Below are 27,327 nucleotides of genomic sequence, written 5' to 3'. Positions count from 1 at the left end.
GCGGGAATCTCCTGTATGACGCTCAAATGCTGAGCTTCTCCTTGAGCCACCTCTCCGCCGTGGCGACAGCTTCATCCAAGTTCTCGGCATTGGTGCCCTGTCCTTGACGGGTAGGCTCCTTGCCGCCGGATTTACCTCCGACAACTCCGCTAACCTGAGCAGCCCATTGCTCTGCAGTAACGCCTTGAGAGGACAGGTGCTAGGTCCGGGTTAGCTCGACTTCACAGCGGATGGACGGACGTTCCAGTGACGACTTACAGTTCCAACATAGACACCATGGGCAACCGAGCCCTCGTTCTTGCTCCCACCAAAAAGGTAGACGGAGCGCTCCTTGTCCTTGGATTGAAAGTGCTTGACAACCTCGCCGATGGCCTTGGCGTTGGCAGAGATGGGGAGCTGGCCGACGAACCACTTGGAGTCCTTGTTCTTATCGAAGTGAGCGACAACGGTGTCGAGCGCAGTCTTGGCCTCGGCCTTCTGGCGCTTCTTCTGCTCGTCAGTGACAGACTTGATGATCTTGTCAAACCGCTTCTTGATGTCCTCCTTGGTGAGAGTGGAGATGGTCAGCTGGTTCAGAGCGTGCTGGGTCGTCTTGATCTCCTGCTCCTTCTCGGGGCCGAAAGGCAACGCCTCGAGTGCATCCAGACGCTTGGAGAACTCGTCAGCCTCACGCTGCACCTGGTGCGCAGCATCGCCCGTGTAGGCGATGATGCGGCGGATACCCTTGGCAATGCCGCTCTCCTCGACGATGACCAGGTCCTTGATGAGCCCGGTCTGCTCGACGTGAGTTCCACCGCAGAACTCAACGCTGACCTTGCGCCATTCAGGGTTCTTGGGGTTGCCAAGCAGCGTGTCGACATCAACGCCAACGGACACAACACGGACGGGGTTGGGGTATGTCTCGCCGAATACAGCGCGGACACCCTCGATTCCCTTGGCCAGGTCGAGATCCACTTCCTTGGCGTAAATCTTGCCGTTCTGGCGGATGTACGAGTTGGAGAAGTCCTCGATCTTCTTCAGCTCAGGAATGGTCACGGCAGTCTTGTGGGAAAAGTCAAAACGCAACTTCTCGTTGTCCACCAAAGAGCCCTTTTGGTTAATGTCGTCGCCGAGGACTTCGCGAAGAGAGTGATTGAGGATGTGGGTACCGGTGTGGTTATTGCGGATGGGAGATCTCCTCAGCTCATCGTATTCGCAGATCACCTCGTTGCCGGATGACAACGTGCCATACTCGAGGTAACCGTTGTGGACAATATACCCTCCGTAGTTCTGTACATCCAGGACCTTGAACTCGGCAACATCATCAATGACGATGCGCCCAGTGTCAGCGACCTGGCCACCGGACTCGGCGTAGAAGTTGGTCTTGTCCAGCAACAGACCCAGGGGAGTGTTCTCGGCAACATCCTTGGTTGACTTGACAAAGGCCTTGCCGTCGTAGATCAGTTGTACCTTGGCCTTGGAGTCACCCTTGACGTACTTACCCTCGTCATCCGTTCTCGCAACGTTGAGTTGTTGCTCAAGCTCGGCAATTTGATGAACGTTTAGCTTTGCGAAGGTCTGGACGGAGTTCTTGACGACTTTGCTGGCCTCACGAGCCTTGTCTTGAGCAACCTTGACCTCGTCGTCGTCGATCTCAAGCTTACGCTCCTCGGCCATGAGCTTGGTCAGATCCACAGGGAAGCCAAAAGTGTCGTAAAGTCTCCAGACCTCGGCACCAGAGAGCTTCTTCTCGCCCTTTTTGATGGCAGCGTTGGCATACTTCTCGAACTGTGCCTCACCACGGTCAAGGGTACGGGCGAAGGCCTCCTCCTCCTCATCCAGAATCTCCCTGATGTCCTGCTGCTTTTTGACGATTTCAGGGAACTGCTCGCCCATCTGGTCAACAAGAGCAGGGAGAATCTTGGAGAAGAAGGATCCGATCTCGGCGTTGAAGTACTTGCGGGCATAACGAACGCCGCGACGCAAGACTCGGCGAACGACATATCCGCGTCCGTCGTTGTTGGGAACAGCGCCGTCGGACATGGAGAAGGTTAACAGGCGTATGTGATCAGCAACGACACGGTAAGCGGTGTCGATGCCATCAACGTCGTCAGCGCCGTACTTGTCAGTGTACGGTCTGGCGCCGGTGACCTCTTCTATCCTCTGAAACAAGGGTGTGAAAATATCGGTGGCGTAGTTGGAGACGGTGTTCTGGAGGGCGGACACGAGACGCTCGAAACCCATGCCGGTATCGACGTGCTTTGCGGGCAGGGACTTCAGAGATCTATCGGGCTGGCGGTCGTACTGGATGAAAACGTTGTTCCAGATCTCGACAACCATGGGGTCATCCTGGTTGACCAAGTCAGAGGCGTTGCGGCCGCCGATCTTGTCGTAGTGAACCTCACTGCAAGGTCCGCAGGGCCCTTGGTCGCCCATCTCCCAGAAGTTGTCCTTCATGTTACCGGGCAGGATGTGGTCCTCGGGGACACCAACAGATTGCCACAGGCCCTTGGCCTCCAGGTCGGGCTCGAGGCCCATGTCGGGGTTGCCCTCGAAGTAGGTGACGTACAGACGGGAAGGGTCCAGGCCGTAGACCTTTGTCAGAAGCTCCCAAGACATCTCAATTGCGTCCTTCTTAAAGTAGTCTCCGAAGGACCAGTTGCCCAGCATCTCGAAGAAGGTGTGGTGGTAGCTGTCCTTGCCGACATCGTCGAGATCGTTGTGCTTGCCACCAGCACGAATGCACTTCTGGGTGTCGGTCGCACGCTTCAGGGAGTACATGGGATCGGCCTTTGAGATCGTTCCAAGGAAGATGGGCTTGAACTGGTTCATGCCCGCATTGGTGAAGAGCAAGGTGGGGTCATTGTGAGGGACGACGGAGGAGGAGGGAACTGTGATAGAGTAAGACGAGTCAGCCAACCGAAGCTGTGCAAGTTGACGAAGCCAAAAGAGCGGTCATAAGATGTGTGATCAATAGACACAAGGCCGACAGAACAATTCTATGCCGTGGCATTGGTAGCATGGAGGGGTTTGGTGATATCGTACCAATAGTGTGGCCCCTCTTCTCGAAGAACTCGAGGAAAGTCTTGCGCACAACGGCGCCGGGCCACTTTGGCTCAGCCATGACTGCAGCGGGTGATGTCGAAGTAGAATGGAAGCGCCTCTGCGGGAAGATGGCACTTGATGAGATGAGACCAGACGGCGTCGTAAGTGTATTTGTCTGGGATCCGACCGACGCTCGAGTCCAGCAAAAAGAGGGTTTGATTGCAGATGTGGAGGAGGTGGGCATTTTATCAGGGCCGGCACAGCTGTGACTCTTTTGGCGGGGTGGGCAGCTTGTTAGCGCGGCAGCTGCATTCGCATTGCTTCGGGGTAGGAGGGGCAGCGATAGCGGGAGCGGATGCGGACGCAGGCGTGGTAGGGGCGGCCCCAAGGAGCTGTCTGGCCCGGTGCTTTCGTAGAAACTTCTACAAGCCCGCCGGGAACGACTCAAGGCCAGTACAAAAGCGCCAGAGCTCCCCGACCCAGGCCATCCGCCACAGCTGAGCGCCTGTGAATGCGCCCGCGCCCCTCGTACGAGCATAACAGCTCCTCCCGCCGTCATTCCTCTCTGGCTTTGCCCTTCCCCTCAAATACAACCACCTGGACGGACGAACTGGAAATTGCGCAGCGTCTCCTCTCTCTCTATCTTTCTCTCCTTCTTCTCACGGCTCGACTCCGAACGAAACCTCACAGAAAAGCGAGCAAGCAAGTCTGTCGGTTGTTGTCTTACCAGCAAACGAACCGGGGGAAAAAAGACTGCTGTTTCCAACTCAGGCGTGCGGATTTCGGATTGGCTCTGGAGCCAACTGCGTTCTTCGCTTCGCGACGGGATATTCCCTACTCTTCCGGAAACGGCGATTCGAGAGCAGCCGTGCCGCACCTCTCCTATCCCACGCTTAGGAAATACCAACGACGACCTCTAGTCACCCCCGATTGGCGATTGGCGGCGCCTTTGTGCTCGGCTGCTGCTCAGCTGCTCCTGTCGTGTCTCTCTTTGCTGCGATATAAGTGGCCACTGCGGGGATTGGATTAATTGACCATCGTATCGGGTTCCGTTGTCCGTTGCTGTTACTGTTGGCGTCGTCGTAGTCGTCGGGCCAGCAGCGTTGTGAAAAGAGAGGTTTGGTAGTAGAAGTGTAGGGGTGCAGCAGGAAAGGATTGGGTGAGAATCCCGACGCGCGCGAGAAAGTTCCAGCAAAAAGTCGCCGAAAACATGTTGCTGCACGGGGCCCAATCTCCCTCCCATGCGCTGGACTCCCACGCGCTGGAGCCGGATCAGCAGCACCAGCAACATCAACCGGCGAGACAGTTACGGCGCAAAAGAAAAGCTGAGTCCCAGGACAACGAACGTCTGTCCAAAAGACTCAGTCTGTTGAATCTAGGTACAGTCCAACACCCCGGTTAGGTTTTCTTGGCATATTTGGATGCTAAAACTGCATGCAGAGAAGAATGGCCAGAAACTTTATGTCCCGGTGGAGGAGCCGACTCCATCTTCCGTGTCGCCAAACGCCGCTGTTCCCACATCCTCGTCGTCAACGGCCTCCACCTCTCCGACCAACCATCGCCGCCGTCGCCATTGCAATCCACCACCTCCGCTATCACACAATCAGGAAGTGATGCAGCTCGACGATACCAAGCACAAGGTCTACATCTACAGCATCGACGACGAGCTCTCATCCTCCGAGAGCGAGACCGACGACGGCAAACTGGTCTTCCTGCCGGACATTGAGAAGCACCTGCGCGCTACGCGCATTCCACCCTCCATTCTGGCCAACGATCAGGGCGAACTTGCCGGCATGCAGGTGATCTTGTACAACGAACCCACATCCTTGACCATTCCACGCGAGCAAGACAGCGTCCGCAAGGCCATCGTCGAATCCCGGGCCCGTATGCGTGAGAGGCAGCGTCTCGAACGAGAGGGCAAAGGCACACCCGCCGTGCAGATGCCGCCACCTTTCGTCCCTCAGCAACCCGTCGGCGCCCCCATTCTCGAGTCCCAACAGCCGGTCAGCGCTAGTGTGCCCAGTTTCCTGACCCCGACCGAGGCTTCGGCATTCGTAGACTACGACCCCGACGCTATGGACGTGGACTAGGGGGACGAAGAAATAAGGCAAGTGCTTTTAACATATTTTGTGACGATTCCCACGGCCGCTACGGATATCAACGAGTTGCTGCAACCAAGAAAGAGAAGGAGAGCCCACGGCGATTCACGGCCCGGGTCAGTAAGGCGTTCCACTGGCATGTATAATTTCTTATCGATTAGGCAGGAACAGTGCTGCATTGTACAATATACATGTGTTATAGTCAAGGCGTCCTAGTAGTCCCCGGTGAATGAGGCGTCCAGCCTAGATGCCCGCGAGACCTTGTGGCCTCTAGGTATACATGACGAACCCAGCCAATTCTCGTTGACGATCCCCGTCTTGATTTGCGTCTCGGTTATATCCCACCTCGTCTCGTCTTGAATCTCATCTCGAGCTAGCAATGAGCAACACGACCTTTCTAAATAGAGATATGGAAGAGGGGGGGGATGAAGAAAGAAAATAGAGAAAAAGCCGGTTTGGAACGCCGAACGCAACAAGAAAACCACGCGTCTTCATTCTCCGCGCCACCCCTTCGCAGTCCTCCCACTCACTGCGACCTGTACGGGTAAGCCTGCCCGGCATGGTTCGCCGCGACGGCGGCGGGTGGCGGGGGCGGCCCGGCGGGCGGCGAGACGCCGTACTCTTGGGACGGGTCAACCTTGGAACCGCCGTCGGGGGGCGCGTAGACGGGAGGCCTAGCGGCGTTGGGATCGTAGGTGGGCGGCGGCATCCCCTGCATGCCATAATAGCCGCCGGCCGGGGCGTTCGGGTGGGTGTTGTAGTATTCCGGGCGGTAGGTGTTGTAGGAGGCGGTGGGCCAGGCATAGCGGCTGTCGACGCGAGCGAGCTGGGCGCGGCTGAAGAGCCAGCGGTGGTAGCCAAGCGGGATAAGGCCCTTCTTCATGCGACGCTTGCCGTGGACGTAGCCGATGACGAGGAAGGCGGCGAAGAGCGTCGTGAGGCCGAGGAAGACGGACCACTTGACGATGACGCCCGTCTGTTTTGTGGGATTTGTTAGAGTCGGAGTGCATAGAGAGAGAGAAGGAAAGGGAGAGATGAGGGGGAGGGGTTCTTACCCGACTATACCACCAGGGAATCGCTCGTCCATTCTGGATGACCCAGCCGGGAGGGAGTTCGTTGGAGTTGGCCGCAGTCTGCCGAGCAACCAAGTAGGCGTCCATCGTGACGTATAGTCTCCTTTGCTTTCGCCCTGTCGGTCGTTCCCTCTATATCCAAATTCAGTCCAATCTAGTCGGTCCGGTCCAGCCCGGTCCCTTTTCGCTGGCAGCTCCACGCCGAATTCGAGCTTATTCCGGGGTTCCTTTTTTTGTTTTTGTGTTTTTTTGGCTCACCTGTGGTTGGCATTCGGCGGGTGCAACGTCTGCAGATCAGCTACGCCGGAGTTAGACCAAGCCAAGTCGTTTTGACAACCAACGAGCGAGCAAGGGTAGCTAGCGTGTGGTGACGAGTAGGGGAAGGGGGTGAAAGAGTGTGTATAATGGTTCCTGGCTCTGCCAAGACTTGGAGATGCAGCGGGTGGACGGTTTATTTGAATCGCTCCAAACGGGAAAACAAGAGCGATGAGAGCATTCGACCAGCCACTTACTACCAGGTACTCTGTACTCTAATACTACGCGTATGCATCCACAGGTATCCACATCTTTTCTAGTTATGCTCGGACATGGGTGCCGGCATCGTTAACTTTGTTCTCCACGGGCGTCCAGGGGGTGGGACGGGGTCGGTTTTGGGAGGTTGGGGTGCATGGACGGGGCCTCATTGGCCTCCATTGGCCTCCATTGGCTGAAAGGGTCCAGCTGGAGGTCGTCGAGGAGTGTGACCACTGACGACGGCGGTTCGTGTGCAACTCTGCGGCAGCCCTGAAGCACGAGAGTCGTTTCATCCATCTCGGGTCCCGAACGGCGTGCTACGACACTCGACATTCTACACAGTAGGAAGCACACACACACTCCTCTCTCTCGCAAACAGAAACAACAAACACTGGCCAGTCCTCCGTGAGTCGTGGACATCAGCGGTCTGAGAGGCCACCCACCATCCTCTGGGCCGCCACAGTGCAGTGTTTCCCATCCATCGCGACGGGAGGACGGTAGGCAGAGGAGAAGCGGACTGGGCGGTGACCCCGTGCTTTGAAGCAGACTACGTTTTTCTGGAGGGTTTCCCCCCTCAGTCTCGCCCGTCGAGTCTACTTCGTTTCTAACCCCCAACTTTCGCTGCCCAACATCACTTTGGCTGGTTCGTGGCTCTTCATCGAGTTCGTGGAAAAACGTCGATGGCCGAATCGTGAACATTCTGTTCTCGGGTCTTCATAAGTGAGACTTAGGAGTGAAGAAAACAGCCATCGTATCTTCCCTCTCCATTGGTCTTTTTTCCGTCATGGCTGTGTGTGCCCTTATGACTGCAGCATCTGGTTCGCGGCCTCAGTGCCATATGCCCCCCCCCCGGGGGGGAGGGGCAACCTCGCGTAAGAATAACTTGGGATCAGGTACGTGGATGCCGACGAGCATTGTACGCAGTACGCAACCACGACGCGCCATGCCCGTGGCCAATCCAAACCTCGATCGGTGCTTCACATTTGCTCGTCCTTCCTTAAATCGATGACAACATCGGATCAATCGACCGGCGTCAGCCACACGTCCTCGTCAGCCGGCCTTATGGTTCAGCTCCATGTATTGTAAGACGAGAACGATGTTGGAGGGGTGGGCCGTCCATTCGCAAATCAACAAACACCGCGTAGATCCATCAGCAGCTAGCACCCAAGCCTCATAGTTGAGCAAAAGTTCGTGAGCGTTAGGGCTTAGTGAGGGACGGGCGTAGAAACGAAGCTCCATTTCACACGGAAATGATGTATGGGTGTGATGGCTGAATCGGGTAGATCCATGTTCATACATCTTCAATGTCTCTCGCATCTGCACGTGCACACTACATGTGTGTACTGTCTCCCCTTTCACATCGTGACTGACATCTCTCCTCGTCCGTCCACCCAACTTCTTTCGTCCATATCAGACAAAAGAACTCGATAAGCTTGCCGGCAAAAACAACCCAAATATAGAGTTTAGCCCGCCTCTCACCTTCCTTACGTAGGGCTGGCGCTCCTGCCTGCATGTGCGGGTGCGCCCTTGGGTATATGCTCGAATAACTCAGCCGCTAGCTCGGCTCCGGATCCGAGATTCGATGGTCGTCCGCAACTCGGAAGAAACTCAGTCAATCGACTGGAAGAGATGCGGGGGTGCATGCGTTCGTGGGATGATGATGATGTGCGCAGGAAGACATGCAGTCGTTGCCCTTTTCGTTCTATTTTATCTTCCGAGAGGCCCGAGCTGAGTGACCGAAACCCTTCGAGTCGCTCAGACTTCGGAAGCCGTATGTTGTTCTCGCAATACGTGTTAGCGTACGCAGTGGCGGGCTCGTCATATTCGTGTGGGAGTCGACGACCGACGACGAGCGGGAGGCCATTCGTAGCTCACCCGTCTCTCCACCATCCGGCGTCCTCATCGTATCCAATGATGTCAAAGTCGATGTTCATGCTCCTGAGCATTGTGCCCATGGTGAACTCCTGTCTGTCGTTAGCGCCTCGCTCCTCCCCGTCCCCGGTTCTCGTAGTACTCACCTCGACCTCCTCATCATCTTCACACACCTCACCTCCATCATCATTAACTCTCAACTCCCGAGGCGACTGCTCCCTCTCCCCCTCCTCCTCAACATATCCATCCGCATCAACTCTCCCACGGCGCCTTTCCTCGTCATGCTTCTCTTCCTCGCGCATCCTCTTCGCAAATCGGACACCGTCTTCCCTCTGAGCTTTCCTCATACCCTTCAATCCGCCCATCCCTTCCACCCTCTCCCGAGAACCCTCAAACACTTCCTCCGCCGCGATCCGGCCCGCCGCCCTCCACTTCTCAATCAACCCCACAAGCTCCTCGTCCGTCTCGCCCTCGCCCGCGCTGCGGATCCGGCCAGCCTGCCGGATGATCTCCTCTCTGCCCTCGGCCTCCCTCGTGACCTTACTACTGCCCGGCATCGAAGCTCCGCCCTTTGCGACCGACCCAGTTCCGTGAAGAACCCCCCTTGTTGGCGAAGGAGACGCCCCCGGATGTAACTGTGGCCGTGGCACACTGAACGGCCGGCGCGAGGGTGCGCCCATCTGCTTCGCCGGCGTCACGGCCTGAAGCCCAACTGGTCGCGGCCTCGTGGCAACCGACGCGGCCGTTGTGCTACCCGGACCTGCACCCGAGTCCGAGTCCGCACGGGTCTCCCAGTTCGGCTTCGGTGGCGGAGATGGTGCTGCACCATCCTCGGCGGCGGTGTCGGGTCCCGCCTCCCGGTCCCGCACCATGGGTGACTTGAAGGGTTTCCGAAGCGTCTCGTTGGCAACATCTACCCTTCTTCGTTTTGCGGCTGGGGTGAACATTGTGTGCACTTGTGCTACCACGTGGGTAATCAAAGACTGTGTCTTGCTCTCGACGCCGAACAGGTGGTGAAGTGACGCACGGAGCGCTTGGTCGACGTGGGGGGGGGGGGGGGGGGGGGGGTGGGTGGTTTTCACCCTTTTTGGTTGGTGTTACAGGAGGATTTTTCGATCCGTTCTGTCTGACGCAGTGATTAACAAATGATGCACCACCTTTTGGATTCTCGAGTTGAAAAACAAGACCCGTCATCTCAAGACTGGAAAGCTCGGGATATTGAATTACATTGTTATTAGTGCAACTGCAGGCCGCGCCGTAAGTCGACCTCATAATCACTGCCGCCAAGATCTTGGCCGGTCTGCAAGTCATTTCTCAAGGTAGTCTGGACGAACATGCAGAGGGTCCAGATCAAACAACTCATTCGAACTAATCAACCACTGCCCTAGTATACCACAGGAATTAAACAATGCGCCCGTTGGGTCCTCCACCGTTCGCTGTAAGCCAGCCTTTTCCACGCTCGCAGTCATCTCACATGTCCGTATGCACATCACGAACCCTAAGCCATTCCGGAGATGGCAAGTAGTCCCCCACCAATCCAAAGTCAAAGAAAAAGGGACGAAGAAAAACAAAGTAGCACTCGTCCATAACCCCTGTTTTGCGCCTGTCGATGCAGCGTGACCCTCCGCCGACACGGATATGTATAGAAGAGAATGTGAACTAAATATTCTACGTGACGCTTATGCCGTGAAGTAAAAAATATCAGAGGTATCATAGAACCAAATGCACTCCGTGAATGGGCCGAACGAGGCCAGGGTGCAGATGAATGGTACAGCCAAAGCGGTAAAATGAAGGGGGGAAATGGTATCAAGAATCGACCCGCACTCTCTTGGGCTCGTTGCCAACCTCGGGACCCTCGTGTGGTCCGCTTATGCTGATCTCGGGGCTCTTGCGCTTCGTGCCCGTGTTGTTGTCGTCTCTCAAGAAACTGGGACCAGAGCCGACAACGGGAGTCGCAAAGTTCAAAGGACTAGGCAGTGTGTTGCTGTCACTGCCGCCCCGCGAATACCACTCCGGGTAAAAACTGCTGGGGCTAGGTAAGAACTCGTTGTTCAAGAATCGGGATGGGAGAGCGGACACGGGTGTGTCAATATTCATGTTGTTGTTTTGCTGGGGAGGCGGGCGGGCAAACGGGTTTGGCGGGCCCGTAGCGCCAGCCGACAAAAGCGTTTGGGCTGACGGGGATGGTGGCGGCAGCACCATGCCGGAAGAATGTGACTCGGATGCGTGGCGCCGAGTCGTCTGGGATGTAGTGTCGGTTGAGTTGCGAGGAGAGTTTGACTCGGCAGTTGCGCTACCGCCATCCGAAGGTTCGTCGGGAATCTCCACCCTCAAACGCGGCCGCGCACCACCTCCAAGCTTCATGCTGTTGGTGCGAGACGGCGGAGTAAACATTGTCTCTGGAATTGACGATACTGAGATGTTTCGGGTCTTACTTAGAGACTGAGTGCTGGCCCGTGAAGGTATGGGCGGAGACGTCGTGGAACCATTGGTTCGGGATACGGCGCCGACATCGACGGACTGGGACCGATTGCCCTCAATCTTGATGTTGCTCTGATCAGGGAATGGAGGGCGATTAGACTCTACCTTGATGCTGTTTTGCTCCGAGGCGAACGAGGCCAAATGCTGGGATAGGATGGAGCGGTTCTCGTCAATAGGCGTGAAGATGCTGTGCTGCTTGCGCTGCGGTAGCTTCTTAATTGCGCTGTCCGTATTCAGAAGTGGTGGTTGGGGTCGCTCTTGTTGCTCCGATCGCGGTTCCATTGGCGCCGGCATTGATGCCTCCTGGGATTGCGGCGGCGGCGGCGCCTGGGACTGCTGCTGCTGCTGCTGTGGAGGCTGTGGAGGTTGCGGCTGCTGATGCTGATGGTCAAGCTGCTGAGGCTGTGGTGGCGGGGGTGTGATCTGAGGCGGTTGCGGCGGCAATTGCTGGGTGGGAGGCTGTGGCGGAGATGGCGAGATCCGAGAAACTTGAGGCCCGGGCCCTTGCTGACCTTGCGGTTGCGGGTAGCTGGGCGGCATGGAGCGGCGCTGATCTTCCATGTACTGTTGCATGTGCGGGGGGTGGTGGCTAGGGGGGTACGATGGGTATTGAGGGCCATGCTGCTGGGGGAGTCCGTGAGGCATGTTTGGGGGCATGTTGGATTGATTCTGAGGATTGTATATGGCCGGGTTAGGCATGTACGCAAAGCCGTTGACGGGAGGTTGCTGAGATCCAGGGCCGACGGGCTGGGGGCCCATACTCGGTCCCATACGGCGAATTTCTTGTCGAGAACCAGGACGCGATACCATGCCAGGCTGTGGCGTGTGGCCGCGTTGCACGGGATGGCCAGGGTGCTGCTGAAAAGACATGCCGTTCGGGATGGGAGGAGACGCTGACGGCGTGTGGTGTCGCATGTGGGGGAAAGAAGCTTGTCCTTGGAACTGAGGAGGGATCATTTGAGGCTCCTGCGGCGGCGTGCCTTCGGGGTCCTCATCTTCGTCCTCGTCGTTGCCGCCGTTGAAGTCTGAGGGGCCCTTATGCTCGTTGGGGCCACCGTGCTAAGCGAAGGTCAGCATTCCGCGTTTGCAACTTGCGAGTGGCGAAGATCTTACGTAGGTATACCTGGTGATCATCTCCCGCATGTCTGTGGAAGAGTACTCGTACAGCTTCTTGTTGCTGCCAAAGATGAAGACAGCGACGTCCACAGAGCACAGGACGGAAAGCTCGTGCGCCTTCTTGAATAGGCCACCCTTCCTCTTCAAAAAGGTGCTATACGCGACGCGATAAATCAGCGAGGGCCCGTAGGAGGCGCGAAGGGGAACTGAGGGTCAGCGAGCTTACACAGAACGGTTCCTGTCATCCTTGATGGCTTTGATCTCAATCTTTCTGCGTCCCATTTTGATCCAGATGCTCTGGTGAGCGGTTGGCGAATAGGTTCGAGACGACCGGGCGCGTTGGTACCGGGCCGGAGAGAAATATCGAGGCGAGCGACTCGGATGCCGATTGGCAATGGCGCGGCGGCGGCGGCGAGGTCTCAGCCGTTGCGGTTGAGGATGCGTCGACTGGCTCTTGGAGAACGAGGAGGAAGACCGGATCAGTCTCAAAAGGACAGGGAGGCTCGTGGAAGCTCGGGAGTAGAGCTGGGTTTGTCTTGTCGGAGCGGCAAGCTTGGCCGATCAACGGAGCGAGTGGAAACAAGAGTCGGCCAGAGCAAGCCGATCGCTTTTATCTAAATAGCCTGTCTCTTGGGCTGTCGTTGCGCACTGGTGATGCGTCAGTCAAACTGGACATGGACCAGGCAGCGCAACCCGGGACCAAACGGTATTTGAAGCGGGTGCGGGTGCAGACGAAGGTTGTTGGAGTAGGGGAGTAGAGCAGATGGAGACGACGCATCCAGAACGTACATTGATCCCATTACAAGCGCAGATGCGACAGGTCTGGGATGGACAGGCGTCGCGTTGTGAGGTGCAGGTTGATGGGGCTGAATCTGGCGTGGATGATTCTAATAATAGACGCGATCGTGTTCACGTTGCTGGGTGTGGGAAGACAAACAGTGAAGGAGGGAAGGGGGAAAAAATAAGAATGATGGATGGGAGGGAGTGGGTAGTGGAGGGGACCAGCAGTTCTACTTGGTGCAGTGCAGTGCAGCAGCGCAGCACCTCAGTCGCAACGTGCAGGTGGTACCAGTCGCGAGGCAGGGCAAGCAGCGAGAGTGAGAGTGAGAAATGATCCAGTAAGGATGCAAGAACAGAAATTGTCGGGGAGCGGGAGCAGCACTGGGCAGAGCAGTTTAGCGCGGTGCAGTATCAGCAGGCAAGCACCTTGGTAAGAGGAGTAGTAACAAGGGATGGATGGTAAACGAATCCCGGGACGTGTAGGGACGAAAGAGGGGAGAGGGGAAGGAAGAAAATGGGCCTGGGGAGGGGGTCTTTACTGCAATTACCCTGCCGAGTCCAGAAGCAGAAGCAGAAGAAGCCTGCGGGCCCTCTTCTTGTCTCCAGGCCCTGCCATGCACATTGCAACGAGCGAGTGGACCACACACCTCCTTCGCGCCGTCTTCTCCTCTATCCAGGTAGACGGTCCTGTTCTCACCTCATTTGCGCCGTAACACCTCACCTTTGGGCCTCACTACCACCAACAAGGCAAAGTCGCGAGGGCTATTGGAGCGTGCGGTTGTATGACCGGAGGGTCCTGGTGGCCGTTGCGAACGCTCGTGAAACGACAGCCTGAGGGGACAGGGAATGAGGAAAGACGTGAGACGGGCTTCGGACACTGTGGCCGCCGCGCAGAGAGCATGCTAGCTACACAGTGTGCATTCGTAATTTCCACCCAGGTCCTGCGCACTGTCCCAGGGTCTGGTGGGGCCTTTTGTACTATACCGCCTCGAGTAAGGTACCGGCAGCCATTGCGATGGTCTTGCCGCTAGCGAGACACTGCAGAAAAGATACATGTGGCAGGTGTCGTCAAGACATCTGACGTCTACAAGTACATAGTAGCAGACATGAGGTGCGTGCGGGCCGCCGCGAGGATGATTAGGGCGCATACCTGTACAGCGACCCTTCTTCGCCCTGAGAAAACCACCTACAGCTACCGGCACCAAACCAACACCGGCCCAGGTCCAGATCAGCCCAGAGAGCATCGAGCATTGAGCATTGACATGCCACAAGCCTCGACCTGGACATTCGAGTGGACTCGACTGACGCCGGAACTCTGAACCGGACTCCTTCCCCCTGGACCTTGGCCTGCCCATTGGTTAGCCATCCAAATCTCCATCCTTATCATCACCATCACCTTCATGATTTAATCACCACACCCCTTCAGGACCTTCTACCCACCTCAAGCCTCTCATCCGCTCGATGACCTAGCTGCCTACTCTCCACGCCCAAGCAAAGAACTGTAACGCCGCGGGGCCGTGAGGGAGGAATGTAGGCTGTCATCCAGCGAGCAAACAATGTGCCCGGGCCGCATCTTGAGCTTTTCCCCCACCACCACAACCGCGCCGCCACCACCGTCGGCGCCGGCGCCGGCGCCGGTGCAGGAACGCAGGAACGCAGGAACGAACTCTTGCATCTGGATTCAGGCACACGGATGAGGCCACAAGGGCACACAGGAGATAGGGCGCTCTCCGAGAGCACAGGCCGCGCCCCCGAGGACGGGATCTAATCTGCCATCCATTCTCCGTTGTGTCGAAACCGACTCAGCCCTCGCGAATCATGTCCCGGCATACAGTACCGCATTTCAGGTTGGACAATTGAGTTCGAGGATAGCCTTGGCGTCGACGGATCCTGCGTCGCGGTCATGTCGTGTATCTCCCCCTCCCCTTTCTTTTTCACTCTGGACCCTCCCCTTCGTCCGCCCCGTATTAGTATCTTCTCCTTGGCTGGCGACAAGCTAGCCATCACCGAACGCACACCTTTCCCAGCTGCCCCAATCACCACGACCTAGCACCCAAGTACCCAGTATATTGGCCGACGCCCGACTGGCTTCTTCTCCCGCCTCCAAGGTCGTGTGGTAAAAGGGAGGCTGGGTAGTGTGCCGACGACCCCTCGACTGACGATTCCTCCGCCTAGACAGGTCCTCAGAACACTACCCGTCCTCCAGGGTGCTGCATTTCCGCCGGAGGTGTGGCCGATGGCCGAACGGTTCAGGGCCCTTCGACACAGTCCGTCCGCTCCCGTGGTTCTGCGCCGGACATTTCGTTTCACAACCCTTCTCTTCCACGTATATCCCATGGTTGTTTGACCAACCCAGTCGCCCATCATCTAGAATTAGATCGCTCCCCCACTGTCGACGAAACCCCGCGTTCATTGTCTCACTCTATCTGCCCTGGTCACCAGGTTTTGAGAACTGAAAAATGGAGATGTTGTCTCTGTCTCTCGTTATTCGAGAAACGACCATACGCCCCCCCCCCCCCCCCCCCCACCCGTTTTGGACATTCACACCTTGCCCAACCTTGGTGGCTGTCAAGCTTCGAGACGACATGGAGGCTCGGCATCAGATAAACGGCCCCAGAGAGATGTCAATCCTCGTCCGCGACCCCGTCCTTCTTTGGAAACAACCTCCCAAATTTGCGGCTCGCCGTCTTCTTGTTCAGACACGTCTGCTACCGTAGTTGTATGACGAACGAGACTAGGAAGCGACCCAATGAGAGGCCGGGAACCAGTAACATCCTCTCTCTTTCTCTCTCTCTCTCTCTCTCTCTCTCTCTCTCTCTCTCTCTCTCTCTCTCTCTCTCTCTCTCTCTCTCTCTCTCTCTCTCTCTCTCTCTCATGCGTCTATATCGGGGGCTGTCGTGAACCATGAACAAAGACGCCGGGATTAGCGTTCTCTCTTGATGCCGACAGACAGATATTCTGTCTGTTTCGCGGCAAGGTCATTCGCCTCTCCTGACTTGCTAGCCGAACCATTCCTCTGAGGACGTAATCAGCCCCCCTTCTTCCCCGTCTCATTGCCCAACGCCATCCCACCTTTCAAGTTAACCATATGATTGAGTTAAGCGCCGGCCATGTACAACGACATGGCGCTAATCTATTCGAGGCCAGGTGGGAGGGCGAACGAAATGCTTGGAATGCTTGTCCTCAACCTCACGTCAAATCGCCCCCCACCCCTCTTTCCGGGGGTGCCATATCGGGAGTTCTGTAGCACAGCCGCAAAAAAGCCTCTCGCTGCCCTGTTTCCCCTCCATCCCGTCCCTCGTACGGCGTGCAGCACACACAACGCGCGTAACGCACAATTAATCATCATCATCACCATCATTTTTGTGACGGTGTGAGGTCGACGTGCATGTTTCTCGAGACTAAGGCCCATGGGAGGAACGTTCTGGGCGCAATTCGCAAGCCGATTGGGCCTTGCTGCTTTGTTTCCCAGAAAACCCCTCCCCCCGTTCCTGTCACCTCCGGTGTCTTCCATGTCATCCTTGTTCAAGGCTTGCAGCAGCAGCAGCAGCTTCTAAAAATATCCTATTTTTAGTATTTGACGATCGGGAAGGGGAGACGCGCTCCGCAGCCACGCGACCTACAGATCAGTTCCCGCCAATCAACGCCCATCGTCCAAAGCCCTTCATCCCACGCTCTTCACGCATCACGCATCACGCATCACCGTCCACATGTTTCTCTGCGACCCGAAAAGTCCCCGTACTGACCCTAATTGACCGGACGACTCAATCAGCCTCCTCACCCGACTTCCTCATCTAATCATTCATTCTCCCCAATTCCCCCACCATGACGGGCACTCTCAAAGAGGTCCTCAAGGCTGGCAAGCGGACAAAACCCTTGGGGCTCGGGTGGCCTCATCGTCAAACCTTGTTTCTTCTTCGTTGCTCGGGGCCTCGCTCTGGCTCTTGTTGCGCCAGGTTGCCTTGCCATTGTTCCGTCCGATCATTTCCCTTGCCTGCTGTTTCCCCCCTTGGAGTTCTTTCTGCCCTTGACCTCGCAACGCCGGATTCCCACGTCCTACCTATGTCAGACGGGCACTTCCACCAATCACCCCTCATGTCCTCGGTCAAACGTCCCCATTTTGCCCGATTCGCCAATTTTTGTCCGCCATGGTCAGTCATATGGAACTTCAAGTTTGGTTCTCTCACAGAGAAGCCCCCCTTCTCCACCATGCCCATCCTTGCCCTACTCTCCCGCCTCTCGAACCCATGCCAGATTACTCCGTACAGTCGTGCCGCATCCTTTCCTGCAAACTAGTCATACCTCCATGCGTTATCGGTCTGGTCAACCAGCCCCCAATCTTGAAAACTTCCTTGTCTCCTGCCCTCTTGACCAACCTGCCACCATTTCACACGTATTACCCCGACCGAGAGCTGCATGTTAACCTGGATAATCGGTCATGATGAGCTAGCCTTGTTCTCTTCACTGCAGAGCCACGACATATTCATTGCCGGGAATTGAGTCACTTGCGGAATGATTTCGTGTGTGGTTAGCTGCCCACATATCGCGGTTTTGGCTAAACTTAACAACACCAGACGCCGTGCCGATGCATCACTACATGCTTGCTTAACCGCTTGCCAACCCGCCTCCAACCTAGCTTTTTGCGCACCCTCGGAAAGCGATCCATCCTCTGTCGTCCAATAACATGTGTTCATCAACCCCAGTCCAGATCCCAAGGCCCACAGGTTTGGTTCCCAACTCCATATCCTTCCTCGGTTGTCAAATGCATGATCTCAATTTTGGAGTGTTCGGTCCGACCTCACGTCAGAAGTTTTCTGGCCCAAACGCTCGCGCGCAACAGACCGCACGTTCTTTCAATATCAACCTCAGCTTGATCGGTTGTGTGTGCCCTGCACGCCCCTGCATGAGTTTCTTGGCATGTCCCTATTGTTAGCAACTGGGGACGGGGACGGTTGAGTGTGGAGATCTTCCCCCGTTCTGGAAAGTTCGTCGGTAATTTAGGCGATCAGCTGCAGCAGTCGCATGTTGTTTGTTATCAGGCGCCGGAACCAGTTACCGGCTGCCCGGTTTCTCGACCGTCTCAACCATATTTTGGCGTGTGCGACCCTGCGACGTATGGTCTGCCGCAGCCTCTGACAGCTGCTAAAATCTGTCGTTTGAACTCGACATCGTCACGAGGCATTCATGGCCCGGGCGAGCCAGCACCGCCCGCTGGAGCATTGTAGGTACCGAAGCCGCCATGTTCCGCGATGCCGTTGTCGGTTTTCATCGTGCCATTAAGCATGGGGCAAAGCCTTGGCAAATGTCAGTTGGATGATTGCGGAAGGATTGAACTTGAGAAAGCAAGTGGGAAACTGAAGATAACAGAACAGCAGAAAAAGAAATAGCAGCCAAATAAGCGACGAAGGTTGGTGCTGGGACGTCAAACATTCGAACTACGAGATGCTTGTATATCCCCGCTGTTGACGATGCTGGTGTGCCAGTACGGTTTATGGGTGTACTTGTTGTACCTGTACTTTTTGGCCTTTGGTTGCTGCATTTCTTTTGGCTGTCCCTTGGACGCCGCTGGCTTCTTCGCCGCCTGCTTTTTGGCCATTGACTGCTTGGCCCCTCGGCTTAGGGGTTCGTGGCGCTTTGGCTTTTGCGTCTCTTCGCCTTCTCGTACTGGCGGGGACGGGGAACGGACAGACGCCCGTCGACGCTTGCGCAGGAACTTGCACAGCAGAACGAAGCGACGGTTTCCCCCACGTCTGAACATGCTCTTGAGGTCTGAGGTTGGACGGGGAGGTAGAATAAAAGCAAAGGGAGCAATACTTCTTGTTGGTCTTAATGTGTCCGACCTGTCCACAATTGGCACACTTTCGGGTAGTGCCAGTAGCAGCTCGCTCTGCTTCAGGGGATCCGGCGTCGGTCCCACTCTTGGATCGGTGGAGTCCTTTCTGTTGCTCTCGTCCGATACGGCGTTGCTTGTTCCTGTTGAGCCGTTCGAGCTCCTTATCAATCCTGCTAGGTGGTCAATCAGGTGTTCAGCATCTACTGAAGGATATTGCCTACTCAACCAGGCGACGTCGGTCGTCGTCAGCGACTCCGGTGGGTCGTCCTTCGTAGATACTAAACACATGACTATGTGAGCGGGGAGCGCATGGATGTTGAAGGATAGACCGGAGAGGGGATGGGGAGGGGGTAGCCGTGGCGGGAGTTCGTACTTGAAATCCTCCAACTCCAACTCCTTCTTTCTCTTGATGTATCGGTCTATAATGACAGGGTCTTCAAGGATGATGACCTTTTGCTCAACAGCGCCCTGCTCATTGAGGACTTCTCGGGTAATCTTGAGCTTCTTTCGCTGGTTCCGACTGGTGGATGTTGTCAGGCCAGTGATTTGACTCATTCCTTCATCGGCATGCGCGGGGGTCTGTGCTCTCTGAGGGTTGAATCGGTCGTCTTCATCCGGCGGTGGAGGGACGACGAGGTCATCATCCTTTTCTGTGCCGTCCTCCAGGCTGGCTTTCTGCTTGTCCCAAATTTCGCGAATACCCTTTCTGTACATTTGCTCTTGTTCCTTGACGTTGTAAGCGTGCCCGTTCTTCATCCGCTGTGTGTCCGGATGGGCTGCCATGGCATCGGCCGCAGTTGTATGGGAACCACCCTTCTGAACAGTCTCGATGTAACCGCCCTTCATGGAGGTTCTGATGAAACTGAAACCAAGGCCGTGACCTGTGGGGTCGCCCTGTCCGTGAAGCTTCAACATGGCCTTGCCGGCGCACGCATCAATGAAGGCTTTGCTGGTCTTCCATGGCGCCATCTTGTCGGCCAGCTTCTCCTCGTTCTTCTCGGCAGCTTTTTTGCTGCCCTTGGCGGTGCCTGCACCGGTGCGTTCCTCGTCATCTTCTTCGGCGGCCTCCTCGTTCTCTTCTTCGAGGTTGACATTGTTAGGGTCAAACCCTGCGTCTTCCAGCATTTGCATGCCAAGCTGCATGCCGTCGATCAAGCATACGTCTTCGGGCTTGATCATGGCACGGATGGAGTTTTCATCCATCAGTTGCTCGTTCGGTCTCAGACCCCAAAGGCCTTTCTCAACCTTTGCGTAGACGAGGAACTCTTTCAGCTTTTGCCTATTTTGGGCATCTGTACTATCGGCAATGTGCTTCGTTACCTCCGATAGGTTGACGAGGCTGTGCTCGTTTCTCCTCATCATGCGATACGAGATCATCTTGATTCTGTTCTTGGAGGCATTGGTGACCTTCCTGGAGTGAGGGCCTGGCACCTCGACGGAAGGGAATGTTTGGCCGACCACGTAAAGATGATCGATCTTGTGCAGGTACCAACTTGATCCATCCACGCCTGTGGAGCTCCGAACGCAGAGGAAGTCGGTGGACCGCGGCTTGTGCTTGAATATGGGTGCCCGATACATCTGGTTGTGCAACGTAGGCATCGTCTGTCCGACTTCAACCTCGCCAAATATGGCGAACGGTGACCTGTCCTCGGGCAACAGAACGTGTGACTCGCCAATTTCCATTTTCGGGGGCGTCTCCTCGTCGTCCATCTTCTTTTTGCGATAGTAGTTGATGACACGGTTTCCCATGCCAAAGTTGGAGAGAACCGGGGGCGTCCTCTCGCAGTATTCGAAGAGCACTGCAGTTGAGTTGTCTGTGATGCCCAAATCCTTGGTAGTTTTAAAAACTTCGTGTGCCTTGCCCTTCATCGTTTTGCGCTTGTGGAAGCCCAGCTTACTGAATCGGATCAACTGACGCTCGTGCTTGCCGAACTTGAAGTGAGGTCGATGGAAACCGTCTCTGCGAATGTCCAGCTTGACCTTGTAGAAGGGCCATGCGAGTTTGAGAGCCGGCATGCTGTGCTCAACAGCCAGGTTGCCCAGAGTCGCTCTGACCTTGTGCTGGTGATTCTCCTTCAGTGCCTCGTACGCGTCATCGTTAGACATGTTGAAGCGAGAGGATAAGTCGGGTCTCATGTGTCCATTGGCCATGCGCGTCATCTTATGCTCAATGCGCTGGCGCTTGGGACCGCGCTGTGATTCGGCTTCTTCCAAAATTAGGTAAGGGTCGTTCAGGTCGAGAACAACTCGTTTGGATGCACGTTTGGTTACATCTTCGAAGGAGTCGAATGAGGGTGCGGTGAATCGAGGAATCTCGGGCAACCCCTTTGGCGGCGGAGGTCGCGTCTTCTTCCGTGGTGGCGGCTTTGATTCTTCGTCCTCAAGAAATTCAGCCTCCCAGTCAAAGTCAAAAGCATCGTCGTGGGCGCGCTTGAGAGACGCAGCCGCTGCAGCCTCGGCCGCTGCTTCTTGAGCCTTCTGATTGTTGAAGTCTTGCTCGGCCTGCTCGATGCGAATGGACCAGTCATCACACACCATCTCAATGTCGTGGAGCGTGAACCCGGCCACTGCCTCCGAGTCCGAGTCCTGCTCCAGGTTGAATTCTTCCGCTTCGGCCTCATCAGAAGATTCCTGCAAGGCGCACGTCACAAGGCCTTTGGCGTCGTCGTCAATGCGCCTCTGTTTGCGGGTCACAGTAGCAGGCCCGGGAATGCGGAAGAGCTTCTCCTGGTCGGCCGCCAGATCCAATGTGAGTTTGGAAAACATGAGCGTCTTTAGTCTCTTGGTAGGCTTCTTCTCGATCCACCGAGCCTTCTTGGGAGGCAAAAGCTCATTCCATTTCAGTATGACACCCTTCTGCCAGGTGGGCCAGGCTTGCTTGACCAGGTCTTCGGCAGTCTCTGCGGGAGCTGGAATCTCTGGGTCCTGGTTGGCAGCCTCGTAGCCAGGCTCGGGGTCGAAGTTGATGTCTCGGTATTGCGATGCATCGGCATCATCGGAATCGTGAACATGTGGAGCTGGTGATGGCGGACCGGGCGCCTCGGTCGGGGAAGAAGGGCCATCTCCAAATAGGTCGTCGGTGTCGTTACTCGTACCTCCGTCATCGGTGAGACCTGGAACAGACAAGGAAGTAGCGACGTTGCCTTCCTCTTCATCCGGGAGATCATCGTCGCTGATGTCTTCAAAATCTTGGGCATCGTCCGCCTTTCCAGACTGATCAAAGGGTGTGTCGTCGATAGTGATTCCAAGCTCGCCGCCATTCTGAAGCTGGCTGAGGGTTCGTTCGATTTGCTCGTCGTCCTGAGCGTCCTGGGACTTTTGAAGGTCCTCGCGAGGTGGCGGAGACTTGATAGTGTCGGCGCCCATGTCGTCGATGTCTGCACGAATATCGCCCCTCTGGCTCCTCCGATATTGTGCACCGACTTTTTCCAGATCTATACCATGCCTCTCGCTGTTGTCGGTGATGCGTCGGGGACTCGGTTCGTTTGGGACAAGCTCGTGAAGTCGATGGGGCGACGCGTCGGTCGGCTCTGGGGAAGCAGGAGGGAAAGTTCACGTAGAGCCGCAGAAATTTGGGTGACTCAGGTGCGATTTCTGCAAGGATGCCTGAGGCCCAAAGAGTTAGCCAATCAGTCCGCGTCGAAGAAGGCAGCCATGATCATGGTCTGTGCCTGCCCGTTTTACCCCAGTCAAGAGCTGGGGCTGTTTCTCCCATACTTAAAATCAACACCTGGCTGAGGTAGGTTCTGCCTACCTTGCGCCGGACGGCAGAGGTAATTGATGATGCTTGGCTGATGGATGCTGAGGGGATTTTTGGTGTTGCGTGACGATATCGCTATGTTCGAAGTGAAGTTCGGTATTGATTGATAATGAGCTGAACGTAAAATAGGAAGATGGACGAGTAAGGAGGACAGCTGTTGGCTAGCAACCTTGAGGGGAAATTCTTGGCTACTTGTCATCGGCAAGTGGTTTGTGTGCGGGTTGAAGGTGGCTTTCTTTTGTAGTTAAGAGGTGCAAAGTGTATGGCGGTGGTGGAGGAGGAAAGAGGAAAGAGGGAGCGAGTGGGCCTCATTCACTTGCGTAAGGAAGCTGCCAACCCTTGTCTCTAGGATTGGAAGGAACAACAAGAATAAAGTCGTATTTCTCTGCCGGTGAGCACTAATTTAGGTGAGATAAGAACATCAGAAGAAAAAAGTCAAGTTTCTTCTCGAAAGACACCTGCCCGACCGAGGGGGGGTGTCTCCGTCGACGGTTCAACATGGTGTCAAGTGTTCACTGAACCACGGCTAACGAAGGAAGAGATTCACCAGCGCCCGAGGTTCCATAGTTGCCGCTTAAAATGAAGTTGACCGCTATCCATCTAACCGTTCCGATCTTGCCTGACTTGTGTTGTCGCTTAGAACACAAAGTGAATCCCGAGCAGAGCCTCAAGTGGCGGCTTCAGTATTGACCATCGCCCAGAGTACCTAGATGTACATTCGTCTTTGAAATAGGCTGTACTTAGCCTTTTCTCTCCACTCTTCTCATGCCCACATCAGCAGTCACTCCATGTCTTCATCAACTGTAAATTAGCGCCCAATCCTGGCTGTGGCGAAGTGTCAACACGTCCTTCACCTATCCGAATGAGGGGCGACTGGCCGTGGTCCAGCTTGCTTGACATTTCTGTGTATTCCGCAAAACTTAACTGGTCCCGATCCAAGGACGGTTGCTTACACATGCAGATGGCATCCTTCCACAGCGGTTTTGATGTGTAATCTTTTGACGCCCTCCCTCTCTGATTATCAGAAAAAGCCTTTTTTGCAAACTCCGTACGCCCTTTCTTTAGTAACGCGTGAACGCGAACGATGACCCTCCCGCCATACTCCTGCTTCCCATGCCCGACTGAATATTCTCTCAACCACAACTACGTTTACTTGCAGCGCTTCTCGACAATGCTGACGCCGTTCTCCTCGTACTCCTTGCGCGAGATCCACATCTGGTGGAAAGTGCCCAAGCTGGCCAGAATGCTGCCACCGATCCAGGCACCGAAGCGACGCTCGCTGGAGAGGCCAGCCGCGTGGATCTTGATCTTGAGGCCGGGGTACATGGCAGTGAGTTCGTTGTTCAGGCGGTCGTTGAAGCCGTTGAGCAAGCTGGTGCTGCCGGTGACGACGATGTTCCCGAGAAGATTAGGCCGCAGGTCGACGTCGACAGCGTTCAGGGCGGCGCGGATCAGCTCGGGGATCGTCTGGGACTTGTTGAGACGAAACTCCTCGTTGTTGGTGGGGAACGCCGCTGTCTCGTCCCACATGCCTTCCGAGACCTTGTATCGCTGCTCGCGCCACATCTGGTTGGCGCCGTTGGGAAACTCGAAGACGCGGCCGGGCTGCGTCTTGGCAAACTCCTCGTTTTGAGGCACGGCATACTTGCCGGGTCCGCGCCAGGTCTCAACCACGGACTCCTTAAACTCCGTGATGAGACGCTCGTCCTCATAGGTACGGAACGAGTCGGTGATGGAGAAACCAAACTGGCGCTGCTTGAACTGGGGAGGGGCGCCAGCATCGACGGGGGTCTTGTTCTCGACCATAAATGTGGGGATAGGTTCGATCTTGGGCTCCGAGGTCTCCCACAGGCTGCGGATCTGAGAAGACAGCCACAAGCCACCAACAGGGGACTTCTGAATTGATCGCTTGAGGACCATGCCGTCGTGAATCGCTGTGACGGACGTGTTGGAGCCGCCGACGTCGATGACAAGGGCGCTGGCCTTGCCGGCGGCAAAAGCAGCCAGTACAGGCGTCCGACTCAGCCAGAAGGCAGGGCAGCCCCAGTTCTCCATAATGATTTCAATGGCCTTCTCTCTGGACTTGGCGTTGTTCCAAGGAGCCTCTGTCATAAGAAGGGGATTCTCTTGCAAGGCCTTCTCCTGTGTCTCGACGTCCTCCATAGCTACGTCGACATCGCCGTTGGCCGCGCCCTCGACTTCCTCCTTGGGATCATCGTTGAGGCCGTTCTTGGACGGGGGAGTAGGGCGTGCGGGTTGGAGGCGCGTGATGAGCATATGCTCCCAGAGCTTGTTGGCGACGTCCCAGTCCTCAACGACGCTGTCACGCGACATATAGTTGTGAACCTCAAGGTCGGCGCGGGGGATGAGGCACTCGTCGCCGAATACAGTGGTCGGGGTATCGGAGGAGCCGACGCGGCCGTAAAAGGACGGGAAAACGGACTTGGGAACATCTTCGCCCGCGAAGCCGGCACGCGTGGTGCAGTAGCCTGGATCGAGAACCAGGGCGGAGACCTCATCTGTTCGCGATTGTCAGATTATGCGACGCGCACCGTGCCGTGAGAATGGCTCTCTTACCTCCTCCATAAATGTCGGTCGGCTGGACCGACGAGGACAGCGGTTGTTGCGACATTTCTTTGGGTTTGTAGATGTGATGCGACGGTCCACCGAGATGATTGAGATGAATCGAGGGCGTTGTGGTAGGTTGTTGCGATGTTGCACCCGATTGAAGGTCGCGTTGACAGAATTTGGCGCGGTGGTTGGCGGAAGGTGCAAGGCTGAGGTTCCAGCCACACCCCACTGTGTCATAGCGCGACACACTGTACGAGCTCTCGGTGTGGGCTGCTTACCGAGACGGAGCTTCCTTCAGAGCGCAATTCGTAAAATCGTACGCGAGCAGACCCATTGGCCAAAGGTAAGATTGGAAGATACGGACTGATGGGGCGCTTCTTCCCATTGCAAATAAATCTGGTCAGTTGTATTGTTAGGTCAGAGCGCTCAGTTGAAGCTGGAATTTCTTTGCTCAGATCGGGTCATAGTGTCGCATCGTTTTCAGGGAAGCAGAATGGAATAGGCAGATGAAGGTGCAACAAGGGGTATCTCAGATATTCCAAATAAGAAATCACAGCCTGGGTAAGTCCTTCGCCAGTCTGGAGCATCATGTCACAATATACTCGTCTTCTGACTCGAAAGCCCGCCCTTCTCCGTACAGCACTTCGCAGGCGCCGGCCAACGGGATATCCATCACAGCGTCTGTCCCTTCGTTCCAGATATTCTTCCAATTGTACCCTCCCATTGGCAACCGGTTGTCCCTCTTGTCTCTCGACCTCCTCTTCGGCCCGTCCCTCAATCGCCCTTTGCTATCAATCACCCCGACCTTGGAGGCGTCGTCGACGACAGTCTCGATGGAATTTAGCGGCAGCGTCAAGATTTCGGTATTGTACGCCGCGAGCGCAATGTAGATGTACACACCCAGCATCGTAAGGAAGGCCGGGATCGCAAGGGACCACCACCGGTTCGGGTAGTAGTAGATGCCCAGCGCGTGCAGGAACGGCGACGGGAGGTAGGACCACAATAGGTAGACGAGAAAAGTCAGGGTTGAGAAGAGGTACAGCACGAAGCCGTAGTACTCGTAGGTCGGGACCTGCGGCGATGCACGGGGAACGGGCTCGAAATCATCATCTGAAGCGTCAGGGGTCGTTGGTCTCGAAGGGCGAAGCAGCGAGGTCAGTGACGGCGAGGGCGGTAGAGGGGTCGGTGGGCGACCGTAGAAAGGGGGGGCGAAGTAGTTGTGATGTAGAGGTCGCGGGGGCAGCTCTTCGCCGTCGCTAGACTCGGCCGAAATGGACTGATTGTCGGAAAGCACTTGGTCTTCGTCGTCTGAGGAGAGTGACATTTTGGGCGGGAGGCCCAAGCAGTCGGGGCTCTGCTGTCGATGTTGCGGCAGTGTGGTGGTGTTGTAAAAGGCAATATTGCTGCATTGGTTCTGCTCCAGTTGCAACCTACCAGACCTACCTTGAAACAATCCCCTCGGTTCCACTCATGTCCGGGATGTGGACGGGGTAGTGGGGCCGCGTCGAGTTGTAGCTTGGCGGCAATTACACACAACTCATTTAAGACCTCCTTGCTCTTCCCTCCCGCCACTCTTGTCGTAGAAGACAGTCCGGTGTATGTCTTATTCGAAATCACATTTATGGCTCTAGTAGCATCATGGTCAGAGAGTACCAGCAGAAGAGTTGTGGAAGTTGACTACAACGTAAGTGCGATGCACGGCAAAAATCAACATGGATGTCTTTGTTATGGTATCAAACAACAGTTTTCTTAAGGAAGCACTTGATAACTTCACACATCAGTAAACTTGGATCGCAAGGTTTTGTTTGCGAGACCACCTTAACAAGCCAAACGTCTATCTTATTTCTACTCACAGCCACTCATGTTATGTTAAATTTGGTTCAGAAGCTGACAATCTACAAAAACGTCGATTATCGCTAAGTTCGAAAACCAGGCGTCAGTGAATCCTTACGACTCAGGACAGTGCAAACTACAGAACCACGCGCAGAGGCAACACAAACAGTGATAGGAGAACAAGAACGCTTGATTGGTTTCTCCTAAGTTTATGATCTGGTAATTCTAGGGCACCAGCCGTTCTTTTCTCTCTCTTCCTTCCTCAAATCTACCTATCACTACCTCAAGGACTATCCCGTCATGTTTCCTGTTTATTCTCGAGATCCCACGCCAGAAACGATTCTTTTTGGACCAATCTGTCATCATCTAGAC

General features: G+C 55.6%; 8 protein-coding genes across 8 annotated transcripts; 1 reads left to right on the top strand and 7 right to left on the bottom strand.

Moving 5' to 3' along the window:
- Positions 1-22: 22 nt before the first annotated feature.
- On the bottom strand, positions 23-3,583 carry CH63R_05777 (Alanyl-tRNA synthetase; the record flags this gene model as incomplete). The annotated part of the gene is made up of 3 exons (XM_018300752.1): positions 23-199; positions 259-2,870; positions 3,025-3,583. The coding sequence occupies 3 exons, from the start codon at positions 3,581-3,583 to the stop codon at positions 23-25; spliced, it is 3,348 nt and encodes a 1,115-aa protein (XP_018158602.1).
- A 651-nt stretch (positions 3,584-4,234) lies between these two features.
- On the top strand, positions 4,235-5,114 carry CH63R_05776 (uncharacterized protein; the record flags this gene model as incomplete). Its single annotated transcript, XM_018300751.1, has 2 exons — positions 4,235-4,403; positions 4,465-5,114. The coding sequence occupies 2 exons, from the start codon at positions 4,235-4,237 to the stop codon at positions 5,112-5,114; spliced, it is 819 nt and encodes a 272-aa protein (XP_018158601.1).
- A 535-nt stretch (positions 5,115-5,649) lies between these two features.
- Positions 5,650-6,283, bottom strand: CH63R_05775 (Ubiquitin-protein ligase sel1; the record flags this gene model as incomplete). The annotated part of the gene is made up of 2 exons (XM_018300750.1): positions 5,650-6,099; positions 6,179-6,283. The coding sequence occupies 2 exons, from the start codon at positions 6,281-6,283 to the stop codon at positions 5,650-5,652; spliced, it is 555 nt and encodes a 184-aa protein (XP_018158600.1).
- Positions 6,284-8,580: 2,297 nt separating this feature from the next.
- On the bottom strand, positions 8,581-9,528 carry CH63R_05774 (DNA repair protein Dds20/Mei5; the record flags this gene model as incomplete). The annotated part of the gene is made up of 1 exon (XM_018300749.1): positions 8,581-9,528. One exon carries the CDS (start codon positions 9,526-9,528, stop codon positions 8,581-8,583), a length of 948 nt encoding a protein of 315 aa, XP_018158599.1.
- An 859-nt stretch (positions 9,529-10,387) lies between these two features.
- Positions 10,388-12,460, bottom strand: CH63R_05773 (MADS-box protein GGM13; the record flags this gene model as incomplete). Its single annotated transcript, XM_018300748.1, has 3 exons — positions 10,388-12,121; positions 12,176-12,332; positions 12,405-12,460. 3 exons carry the CDS (start codon positions 12,458-12,460, stop codon positions 10,388-10,390), a joined length of 1,947 nt encoding a protein of 648 aa, XP_018158598.1.
- Positions 12,461-18,140: 5,680 nt separating this feature from the next.
- CH63R_05772 (Transcription initiation factor TFIID subunit 1) lies at positions 18,141-22,157 on the bottom strand (the record flags this gene model as incomplete). Its single annotated transcript, XM_018300747.1, has 2 exons — positions 18,141-18,252; positions 18,469-22,157. The coding sequence occupies 2 exons, from the start codon at positions 22,155-22,157 to the stop codon at positions 18,141-18,143; spliced, it is 3,801 nt and encodes a 1,266-aa protein (XP_018158597.1).
- A 1,543-nt stretch (positions 22,158-23,700) lies between these two features.
- CH63R_05771 (Actin-like protein 4) lies at positions 23,701-25,183 on the bottom strand (the record flags this gene model as incomplete). Its single annotated transcript, XM_018300746.1, has 2 exons — positions 23,701-25,070; positions 25,129-25,183. The coding sequence occupies 2 exons, from the start codon at positions 25,181-25,183 to the stop codon at positions 23,701-23,703; spliced, it is 1,425 nt and encodes a 474-aa protein (XP_018158596.1).
- A 525-nt stretch (positions 25,184-25,708) lies between these two features.
- Positions 25,709-26,446, bottom strand: CH63R_05770 (Gpi-c transferase subunit p; the record flags this gene model as incomplete). Its single annotated transcript, XM_018300745.1, has 1 exon — positions 25,709-26,446. The coding sequence occupies one exon, from the start codon at positions 26,444-26,446 to the stop codon at positions 25,709-25,711; it is 738 nt and encodes a 245-aa protein (XP_018158595.1).
- Positions 26,447-27,327: the final 881 nt, after the last annotated feature.

The sequence above is a fragment of the Colletotrichum higginsianum genome, chromosome 4 (genome assembly GCF_001672515.1).
Source record: "Colletotrichum higginsianum IMI 349063 chromosome 4, whole genome shotgun sequence".
NCBI classification, from domain to species: domain Eukaryota; kingdom Fungi; phylum Ascomycota; class Sordariomycetes; order Glomerellales; family Glomerellaceae; genus Colletotrichum; species Colletotrichum higginsianum.
This window is presented reverse-complemented; position numbering and strand designations above follow the sequence as displayed.